Source organism: Nicrophorus vespilloides, unplaced genomic scaffold, assembly GCF_001412225.1.
Source record: "Nicrophorus vespilloides isolate i.1.1-1 unplaced genomic scaffold, Nicve_v1.0, whole genome shotgun sequence".
Lineage (NCBI taxonomy): Eukaryota > Metazoa > Arthropoda > Insecta > Coleoptera > Silphidae > Nicrophorus > Nicrophorus vespilloides.
The window spans coordinates 1-12,246 of NW_017096138.1; the positions used below are offsets into that span (position 1 = coordinate 1).

Below are 12,246 nucleotides of genomic sequence, written 5' to 3' on the forward strand. Positions count from 1 at the left end.
GTAATAAACGACACATTAAAGTAAAGTTCGCAAATCTTATTAGAAAATACAGGAAAAGCGTTTAAAAATAGTGCAATTTTTTTACAACAATTAAATAATTAACATGTGTTTCTCTTTAATTAACTTCTATTTGTTCAAGTTATAATTTGAAAAAGCCATAAAATATAAAAATTATAATAAGTAATATAAAAACGACTTATTTTAATTTTAATTTTCTTAACATATTTTATAACTTTTCTATAATCTTCATTAATCAAATATTATAACACTTGATATATTCATAACTTGTGGTAAATTTCTTAAATTTTAAAATGAAATACCAAAAATTTTATTTTAATGAAATGTTACAATAACAAAATTTACCTAAAACTTGATTTTCATAAAGAATTCCATTCCATTCTATCAGTTAACTTCCATTTATATTTAACTAACATTTATTAAAATTAAGTTTTAATTAGTTTACTAAATTTTACACATTTTCTTACATTTAAGCTAAAATTAATAAATAACATATAACAAATTATTCAAATTTACCGCCAAATTGTTTTCTGCGCGACCGCGTTAGCCTGTATCCTTAAAAGTAAATCATGCAACTGCAGTGGAATAAAAATGTTTACGATCTGACTGTGTACTGAAGGTTTTATTGCGCATTACTCTCGTACATCAAAATCATACTTTTATATGCAATGCAATGAATCCGACTCCAAAGTAAATACAATTTTTTTACGTTTTATCCATAGTTTTTCGAGTCTCTCTTTGTTACTGCGCTTTTTTGTGTTTACTTCGTTTCTTTTTTTATTTTGTTTTATTTCTTCCTTCTGTTTTGGGTATTGCACAAATTGGGCCAACGATCCAGGAAGCCGTACAGTTTGCACAGACTAAACACTTTTGAAAACCAAAATAAACAAAACGCACGGGAAAAGAGAGAACGGAGTACAATAATAGATAAATGGAGAGTACCGACAATGGTTTTGCTTCCAACCGAAACTAAAATAAATACAATTTGAATAATACAATTTGTATTATATGAAAATATGGAGACTTTTTGTTAATTATCTGTGTAAAAACAGAATTGTGGACTTTAAAACCGCATACAAATAAATAACACAAAAAGAGACTACTATATTAAGGAAAAGATCTATCATCTATGCACTTATATCGGGACAGCAGCTTATTAGGGACAATTCCTAAAGAACGGAAACGAAATAAAGGAAATAAAATAAATTTATTCCGCTTTTTCGGGATAATATTCCATTTAATCGGTACAGTAATCATGTGTGAATCGCCCTGTGAATCATCGCTAGCGCTGTTTGGGTCCCTCAGTTATCACTGTTTGAAGGCCCTGAACCAATACTGTTTAGGGTACTTCGATTATATTTAAGAGGGACTCTCATACTCTCTGATAGCTCTTAACTAATATTTTTAGGGACCCTCGACTAGCAATTTACAAAAGTTGTGTTTTTTCTACCACGTGGGCCCTCTTCGCTTTGATTGAACGGTGCCCTGTGTTGCAGTCTATAAAGAACATGCCGCCCTTGTTCAATCCGGATTATGCGAGGTATTGCATCTATTAAAATTTTGAAAGTTTTTATAATATAAGTAGGATGTTAACTCTCATTAAATAAACAAGTAACCTTTTGGAAACCAAATACTTTAAACGTGAAACAAGTTTAAACAAACCAACTTTGATATTATACAATTATGAAATGATATTTCAATTATAACAAAAAATACATTTAGTCATTATCAGAAATCTATGTAGAACTCATAGAAATAGATTTAAATCACAAAATAAAAACTTGATAACATTTTTGTTTTTATTAATAAAACCTTGAGATTTTATTCATAAAAATCTACATATTGAAAGTTATTGTCAATTAATGTCAACGGTAAAATTTACCTGACGTTCGAACAGAAAAGTTTGTAAATAAAATGAGTCGATGAATAAAAATAACCGGAGTATGGCTTATAAATAATGAATCATCAAGAGCGGATTCAAATAAAGTTATTAAAATAGTAGCAGTTTATTATTATCTTAATCTTATGATTTGCCGTTGCTGTGTGTTGGACGTATTATATTATTAAATGTATCTAAAAGTAAATCTGGGCTAAAGGTTATTAACCTACTTAGTGTTACTTATACTATTTGATATTTAAATTGGCGTTCGTGCGGTGAATAATTACATTCACTTTACTCGTTTACGCTTTGTTTAATTTATATTGGGTTATAAACAGAGCCATTACGTGGAATTTATTTTAAACCTATTGGCGCTTTTAAGTAGCTTCGACTTTCTTGTTTACTTTTATCTTAAGATATATTTCTATCATATGGAAATTCACTTTCAAATTGTATTTATTGATCTTTTCAATAATAAATTCTTGATATAAAATATATTTTTATCAAAATATTATAGATTATTATATTTATTTTTATAATTTGGACACTTCATAACAAATAAATCAATATATCGCTTTTTATAACGTACTTTGGTATAAGTAAAATGTTTACTGAATTAAATTAATAAATAAAAATACCTTGCATAGTGCGGATAATCGATTCCACCAATATGCCGCACTATTTGAAACCGTATACAAATAAATTAATAATTTTATAATGCTTATTTTATATCTAATTAATTAATTTAACTAATCAAATCTTTACAAAAGCTTAGAAATTAATATAAATATAAATATTCATGACTAAACGAAGTTTGTGCCTAATTAAACTTTGTTTTCTTAATTAATCATTTACATATTAACACATTTAAAAGTGTCTTAAATAATTAATTATTCTTAATATAAATTTTAGAGTACTCGAGTGTTGTAAATATTGCAAATATATTTACAGAGTTATTTTTTTTTGTTATTATAAGTTTCATATACATTGTGCTACGTTCTAGCATTTAGTAAACAAAATTAATATTTTGCAATTTTTATTAATAAAAATTTAGATAAAAAATAATAAACACCAAACAAATAAGTATAAAAAAAACAATCCCGATAATTAATTATTACAAGTTTTATTTACAACCTGCTACATTCTAGAATTTAGTAAACATAATTAATATTTTGACAGCGAGTGGAATAATTACCACTTGGCAATTTTCATATACACTTTTTACGCGGTAGATACGTTCCACAGGAAAACGCATAAAAATAAATCGCACAAAAAAGGACTAGACTTACGTATAAAAATAAAGAATTACTAAACCTAAAATCGCATAAAATAATGAATCTTACTATATTTTTTTCTGAAATTTTTATTCATAATTTTATAAAAACGTTAACAATCATAGACAAGTTTATTAAATTTCAGAAAAATATAATCTTAACATATTCCTTCTAAATGTATATGGAAAAATTTTACAAAAAAAAAACGGAAAATTGTTATGAAAGTTAATCTTTCTTCACATTTTTTTCTTTAGTCGCTATATGAGAGTATTTGGCATAATTTGCGAACTGGTTTGAAATCACTTTCATCACTAGGAGAGATAGTGAGCATATCAGATCTATGTAAAATTAGTCTCAACTTCGCATGTTTATTTTTTTCCCTTTGACAATATAATCGGTGATTAAACTTTGCGATGGCTTTGCTTTTGTACAATTCCTGATATATAGAAATGCAATTCAGAAGCTCGCGTTGAGACTTGAATGCTCGTTCAGAATTATCATCTTTTTCGATGAAATGGTTTGCCAATTTTTGTTAAAACGTGTCAAAATGGCCTAAAATAGTTATTTAAAAAGTTCTTCTTGAAATAAAAACCGCATAACTTCAAAACCGCATAAAAAGGTTTCCAAAGAAACATTTTTTTAGAAACAATAAACAAAAATGTATGATTTAAAAAAGAACAACAGATATTTTCGCTTATGATCAATTTAGCAAAAAAAAATATTTTTTTAGATAATAAAATTAAGTGACCTGGTCTATGGTCAATAGCCGGATAATCGTTTTCGTCAATATACCAGACTGATAGAAAGTAGATTAATCGAGGAATATGAAATTATATAGAAATAAACAGCACAAAGACATTTTTTTATAAATTTAAGTATTTAAATAAAAATATAACATAAAAGCAATTAAAATAATAAGTATGAAATATTAATGTTATGCAAGTTCTTGATATAAATAAACAAGTTGTATTACGTTGATTAAAAATTATTGATTTTTGAATTTGAAATTCCCGCCAAATATATATTCAATGCCAAAGGCGTGGGATTATAACTTGTATATTTGTATCATGCGCAATGGTTGCGGTGAAATAAGATTAGTTGAGACGTATTTAGCTGCGATATTCAATGGTCACCAACTTAAAACATTATTGGATATTAATTTTGGTATGCCTGACAGATTTATGTTTTCTGTCATCTTGAGTTAAGAGCAATAACATTTGTGTAATTTTTTTGTACTAACATGTTTGTCTGTTTGTTGACATTGTGATTAATGTTGTTTATTATGTTTTGATAGGTAGCTGTAATAGTCAACAAAAGGGGGGATAGTTGTTGTGGTGCGATTAGGAGTGTTCCTTGTGCGTTGGGAAATGGTGTTGGTGATGGTGGTGGTGTTGAACAACAGTCGGTTGAATCTTTAATGTGGGAATCGAAGGAGTGTGGGATAAAGGAGACGGAAGGACGAGAGGGTTCGCGATGTGTGTGCATGGAGGAGCATGTATGTAATATTCCCGGCAGATGAAGTAGTTTATCTGTCGTATGGTCGTTTGATATACGTGCCGTCGGTACCGCGGACTGCAGTCCCCCAACCCTTACAGGACCCAGCCTCCGCACCTCAACCCAGTAGTGGCCACTCAACCGGAAGCTGCCCCAGCCCTAGCATCCCCTCGACCAGTTCCAGTAGAAGTTTTCGGTCAACGGCGAGCGCCCCCTTTAGCAACCTCCAACCAGAGAAAGCTCACGGCGAAGTCAAAAAGTCCTCTAGCAACAAGGAGCTTGCTAGTAGCAAAGAGACCAAGCAAAAAGATACCTTAAAAGTACCAAAACTCAAGGTACCACCTGGAAAGGACAAGAGACTCTCCTACTCCGATTTCCTGCCAGTGCACAAGTGCCTGAAGCCGGAGCAGCAAGGAAAGAGATCGAAGACTCCCCAGGTGGACTTCGACAACCTCTTCAGCAGAAGAGAACCATCACACAGTCCGGAGCCTCAGAGAAGAGTAACGCCAGGTGAAGGCTACACTAGCTTTGCTGCATTTTGAGTGTGCCAGTCTGCTTGTGGTGGAGAGCTATTTCCGTACCCAACTAACACCGCTAATGCTCTCTCGGCCCCGGCATGATCCCCGGTTTTATTTTGAGAGACTCAGATGTTTCCACAACCGACGGCATACAACTATAATGTGTGCAAGACTAATATCGCCACAGCGAACTGCGTGGATCCAACTAATAAAGCATCACTAACTATGCATGACCTTGGATCGCAACGCACTTGCATCACTAACACCGATTCACATGCACCATTCCCTCCATCTAACTCTAATTAATTAACAATACCATTAGATCTATATTAAAAACGGCGACGATTTAAAAGGAACAGACAAACATAATGACGAGAACACAACAATCAACACCTCTATAGGTAATTATCCAATAAATAGATGGATGAGAGTTTAGGCGCCCGTCTGAGGCACGGCTTCGGACGCCGCCGATCTTGGGCAAAGTGTCAAGTTTAAGTACACAAATAAAACAACGGGTTTATATTTAATAGATAACTACCTCAGTCTTCGATGATCGAACTGGATCCGTCCGGACGGCTCGTGTAAACACTTTTTTACAATAAGGAAAACATCCACTTTGCTTCCAGCAACAAAAGCCGATTTAAAATAAATCTCCGGAGTTAAAAATTCCACCGCGAATCAAAAATAAATAAAAATCTTTCTATTTTATTTACTCAAGCAAAAATAGTTCATTCAACATTTCTCTCTCGCTTCTCACACATTTTTTTAACATATGTTGCATTCCCACTATGCGTGAAATAATACATAGTTTAGATAGATATATCGTGAACACATGGAAGTTTAGTATAGTCATTGTAACCAAATGGGATTTGTACACTTGACATACATTTTCTGTTTCGTTTCATGTAACAGTGTGGATGCAGATTAATTAATATATTTAAAAAAAAAACGTAGATATGATCAAATGGCATATTCGTATTCTTATTTTAGTACAACAAATATTTATACGAGGAGATATACGTGGTTACTGTAAACCTCTCAAATAATTATACTTTATTTATATTTTCTGGTTGAATTAAAATTTAGTTTTCCTTTAAAATTTCCTAACCGGACTATAGTGAATCAAAAATCATCGAAGTTGAATTGTACTCAGACTATGCTTGATAAGACGTTTTCATACATTTAGGGTGTGTTTACGCTAGAAGTATAGTCATAGTAACCAAATAGAATATGTAAATTAGACACACATTTTCTGAATCGTTTCATTACTACTGTGGATGAAGCCTTATTTAATAATTTATAAATATGATGAATAGTTACAATGACTCAAATAAATATACTGGTTGATAACATACAAAAAGTACTGCAAGTTCTAAAAGCATTTTGAAATTATATAATATATTTTTGTTTTAAAAAACATTAATATTCAATTGTATATAGAACTATATATGCAATAAGCTGATCCTACTTATCAATTATCAGAACACTACAAGTTGAAATATAAAATTTAACAAAACAGTAGAAAATGTGAAAATAAATCGAATATTAATACACTATAATCAAATTTAATACACTAAAAGAATAATCCTAATTGATTTAAATATAAATATACAACAAAATGAAAATTATTTCTTCTCTACAATACAATTTTAGCTTATATGTGTACATATTGTAAATATATATTAATCAAGTTAAAGGAGTTTTATACCTGAAATAAAATGACAGTACTTAAGTTAAAATATGAAAATTCAAACTGTATTTTTTCTATTGAAAACTGAAATTAATATATATTTATATGTACTAATGTTTTACTATATTTCTTTATTTATACGTATTTATTACATAATTATAAAAAAAAATGCATGATAACACGTTATATTGGATGTTAACATAAGTTTTGTCCGATTTCTTCAAATTATGAGGATATAAATAGAATAGAAAATTACAACAAATACATAATACATTAATGACTTTAATGTATTCTCCTTTATTATTCACAACTTCCTAAATTTTCTTTCGAATGACCTATAACCTTTACCATTTTTTTTTACTTTTGGTGTACATTTTTTAATTTGAAAAAAAAAGATCAGGTCTACTGTTAACTGGGTGTTAACATATACAATATATAGGTCAAATTTCCATTAAAATTTAAATTTCTTGCATAGTAGTAGATCTGGGGTCGGTGAATCCTGATAAAATAATCCAAATAGAGTAAAAGTGAATTCTTAGGGGTAAAAAAGACATTCAGAAATTAAAATTCTTCTAAATGTCCATGAAAAATAATGGAATTCGTTACCCGCCAAATAGTAGAATTTTATTTAAACTGTCTGTGGTGAGATTAATTATGTGCTATAAATTAAACTTTTTACATTGAAAAAATTGGGACGGAAGTAATGAACTATACATAGAAATATAAAATGGATTAATTTTAAATGAATTATGTTGATTAAATTAAAAATGTTATGAATTTGTAATCAGTCAATTTGATAACTTTAAATTATAGGAATGAATGAATTGTAGCAAAAATAAACTTGTTTTAAAATAATTAACTATGATTCAATTAAACTCATGCAAATCATTTATTGATATTACTGACTAAATTCGTTAATATCTTTTTTTATAAATTTCAAATGAAATAATATTTTGAAGTCTGTTAAATCTTTCATTACGAGGATTATTTTAAATCTATGTTATGCATAGATAGTTTTCAAGAGAACACAATTACTAAATTAAACTGGATTGTATCCATGATGTGTTCAGTACAAAGGATAAATCTGTTCATGCGAAGATGAGAAATCCTCGTGGGAATGAAAGCAGAGACAGATAATTATAATTGCATTCATGAAGAAAACTAAAAGTTGAAACGTTCTCCAGAATCAATAATGGCGAAGTGGCGACAGGTTGAATATCGTGAAGTGAACGATGGACGTGCCAGGAATAAAGGTGCGACAGCTGCGTTGCATTTCGTTGACCAGGAGGAATGTTTGTGTTTCCAGAAGCGGAAAAAATAACAGTCGGCAGTTCGAAAACAGAAAGTAATTAACTAAAAATAACACGGCTTTAATTGACACCGTGGGCAAATGTTGCGCCAGTGCAATGATAAAGCATCTCGAAAGGTACCGTATTTTATCGAGTGTCGTATTTTATCGGAATATGAATTTAGTGAAATTGCTTGGAGGCATAAAGGATATTCGTTGCAAGCAGTAAAAATGCAATTGGAAGTAGGATTTAACAATTTTATTATGTGTACTTAAATATGAAGATCTAAAAATAATCAGAATCAATGCGGAACCACAAATTACATAAAGCTGTATGCAATTTCTTGAGTCTCAGGGTTGAGTTTAGTTGTGAGCAATCTGGAATATAGAAAACATAAATTAAAAAAAAAAACTTCAACTATTCTTTCTTTCAGGCATACTAATTAATATTGTTATGTTATTAATATTATAACATATATATGTTGTGTAAAATCTGCGTTGTTAGGTAAATGTACATATTAACGGAATATGTACTTATCCATCAGCTTGGGTGGTAAATGTAAGTTTAACCTACATTTACAGACCATTTCCGGAAAATGTGTACATGACTTTGGTTAATATGTATAATTTTACGTTAAAATAAAAATATCTATTGATGAAGTACCTAATATTGAAAGAATCTTAAATTAGATGACAAAGATTTAAGAAATGCAAGTGTTATAATGTGAGAAGTGCCATTATAACACTCCTTACTGTAGTAAATAATATATAATCCCCTAAAATAATATTAATATAAAATAGTGTTTAATATACAAGTTTATCATATTTATGTTTATAATTTTTGACTTTTACCGATATACGTTGGGAAATGTGTACATTAACTGGAAATATGAAGATGATCTCATATTTAAACTCACATTTGCCGATTTTAAACTTTTACGGTAACATTTACACTATTTCTTTATTGTTTTATGAATTAATTTAGTGGTATTAAAGATACATTTAAATACTTAATAGCTTACGTTTTACTCATTTTTAGTAATTTATTACGTTGGAAATAATAATTCTAATGGAATAGCAATTACTCTTCGGAAATAGAATTTTTGGCTCTAATCATCGTAATTGGGTAATTGTTAGAAAGCAATTAACGTAATGCACGGCCCATTTAAGTTCAGGCACCTTGAGCTTTTTGGACACACTCTTGCATAATTGCAAGAAGTGTGAGAAAGAGAGAGAGACAGAATCAAAGTTATATAGATCCTTGGACCACGGCTCATTACATTAACAAAAAATAGATTTATTTTTATCCGTGACCATCAAAGATATTTTTGGTCCCCTCTGCACAAATGAAACAAAACAAAACAAAAATGAGAGTGTGCATCAAAATTCGATAAATATGTTTTCGGTGCATTTTTGCGAATATTGGCGGATGCGAGGCGTGCAGCAACGATCAAAGGCTGCTTGGGAAGTTGACGCGAGTCAACCAAAAAGAAAAAAACACAGAGTGTACATAACAGTGTTAAAAAGCTCATTAAAATTTTAACAATCCTGCTGGAACCGGTCCAAAGAGATGCAAATTTCCTCGACTTGTTTAAAACCTCATCCGCTTACAAACATTGCTCAGCGATTGATTAAAAGTAGCGAAGTTCGAGTTGAATTAGAATCGATTTGTGGGACGGACATACATTAATTTAGGCACGAACACGTCCACTTTGATCGTTATCCTGTTGCGTGAGTATCCTGAAACGTGTGGGCAATATTGAATTAGATGATGATTGCAGCCACGATCATCGAATCATCATCATTGTCCCGTTGTGGGGACTTTTTGGCAAATAGTGTTACTATCATTGAGTAAAAATAGAGCGCAAAATTTCTGTTCGCACTCGCGCTTATTTTTAGGTCCGCAAGAACACTGCACTGTTTATTTTACGCGTTTCTAGATGCTAATAATAAAAGCTATGCCCGAAATGCTGTTCCGTAATTAATTCGATTTTGTATTCGTTTCTTATTACCTGCAGAGAAGTCGCCTACGAGGAGGAAGCAGTTCTTCGGATCGGCCCAGAAACCGGAAGCGCGTGTCAAGAGGACCGCGGACTTCGGTTTCGGGATGGCCTCCAGCGAATCCCCATTCCGGGACCTCACCCATCCTCATTACAATGAACTCATCAAAGGTCACAACGGCGTTACCTTCAAACTCATACGCACAGGTGAGATACTGAATTATATCATAATTACTCTTCAAAGCGAATACATTTTTCGCCTTTTACTAAACATTATATCATAACTTATTTATAAATCAAAAGAACTCACGTTGAGCGAGTGGAAAATTTAGACAAAAACTTTCGATGGGGCCCACACATTCAAATCTGTCATAGTCATCTTTGTAAGGGAACTATAACGTGTACTTATGTAAATGATTAATTTAAAACTTTTATTGAGGACCCAAATTCAAATTCTATTAGACCATCATATTTAATTTTGCCTGACACTTTCATATCAGTGGAACCCACAAATTCAATCAACAGACTCATTAGCTTTGTTTGCATACGTGTCTATCCATACTTACCTTAAAATTTGACTAATTTAAAACTTTTATTCCTTTGCACCCTCAAATTTGCCTTAAACAAATTTGCTTGGAGCTCACCAATTTAATCAAATGGTTCATGACCATATTATGTTACGCCAGTGATAACAATTTTACATATACTTATCCTAAAATTTTATATTTCCTTGATGCCCCAAATTCAAATTGAATGGGCCCCTTAAATTCAAATTCGCCCGAGTCTTCCTTATCAAAATTTGCGTAGGGCCCATGAATTTAATCAAAGGTCTTAACTTTGTTGAATAATTGTAAATATACTTACACTAAAATATAGGAATAATATAATGCTCATGATTAATTAATATTCGCATATAATTATGCGTATTATACACATATATTTGCAAACAAGAAAAACTTGCGTCGATCGAACATTTACATTTTCGCAAGTTTAGTCTAGTGTATTTTTTTTATGGTTGGGTCTCGATTTTCCGCATGAAAGTTATCAAGACATTAATCCCGACTTGGGAAGTATTCGCTCCACGTGCCGCCAATCATCCTTCTTATATTGATGAGCTCTTCGGTGGCAGAGCTCATGCAAATTGCCCGAGATAAAATTCGAATTTACGATGACAAGATAACTTGGTGGGTTTTCCCTTGAATGTCAAAGGGGAGCCTAAAAGCACGCGATAAAAATACTAATAACTCAAACCAAATACTTAACTTTTTTCTTCCTTCACTTATTTCAAACGATTTATATACAAATGCAAATTAAACCATCTAAGGAATTGTAGCATGTTTTTTTTTATTATATCATAAAAGTTCATTAATTCACTCTTGACATTAATGGTACATGTTTTTTGCATTAATTATATAATCTGTTTATTTAGACATGTATTCCTTTTATACAATTTATACAATTAAATTTATTTCTTATATATGAATGAAAATTGTAGATTTCAAAACTTTTTAAAATTTTATGCTAAATTTCAAGATTTAAACTAAGTTTAATTATCTTTCTACATTTATTATTTATATAATAATAAAAAAAATATTCGTTTTATATGTAATATTTGATATTTTTTTATGTTTAATTTAACACCAAAATCAGTTACTAGAAGAATAAATTTAGTTCATAAAATTTGCTTTAAATCAGAGGTTCCCAAACTTTTTTGTGTCGTAGACCCCTTGCCATGTTTTTCGGTTTTGGGTAGACCCCCTACTTACCTGATATTGATTTTTTGTAAATTTATTATTTATATTGGGACATCTTTATAATTATTAAGATCTTTGCTTCGAGACTGCGCGTATGCTTGTAACAAGATGATACTGGAACTAGTGCGAATCGATTATAGTGAGCTATCCGTACAGTCTTTTGACAAGTTCAAAATGTATTGCGACCACAAACGAATGCACATCCTACAACCTATAACTTACACGATTTTATAAACTTATAGAATATTTTTTTTAGTTCATAGGTACTTTTATAAATGATGTATATGTCTTATATATTTATATGTATTATAAGATAGTTTAATGTAAGTAA

The 12,246-nt window shown here is 30.6% G+C and overlaps 1 protein-coding gene across 1 annotated transcript; it reads left to right on the top strand.

The window, feature by feature from the left end:
- Window positions 1-1,542: 1,542 nt before the first annotated feature.
- LOC108569764 (serine/arginine repetitive matrix protein 2-like) lies at window positions 1,543-10,368 on the top strand (the record flags this gene model as incomplete). The annotated part of the gene is made up of 3 exons (XM_017931443.1): window positions 1,543-1,558; window positions 4,466-5,175; window positions 10,180-10,368. Coding segments are annotated over exons 2-3 (700 nt in total), but the record flags the coding sequence as incomplete, so codon positions are not given.
- Between the last annotated feature and the right edge of the window lie 1,878 nt (window positions 10,369-12,246).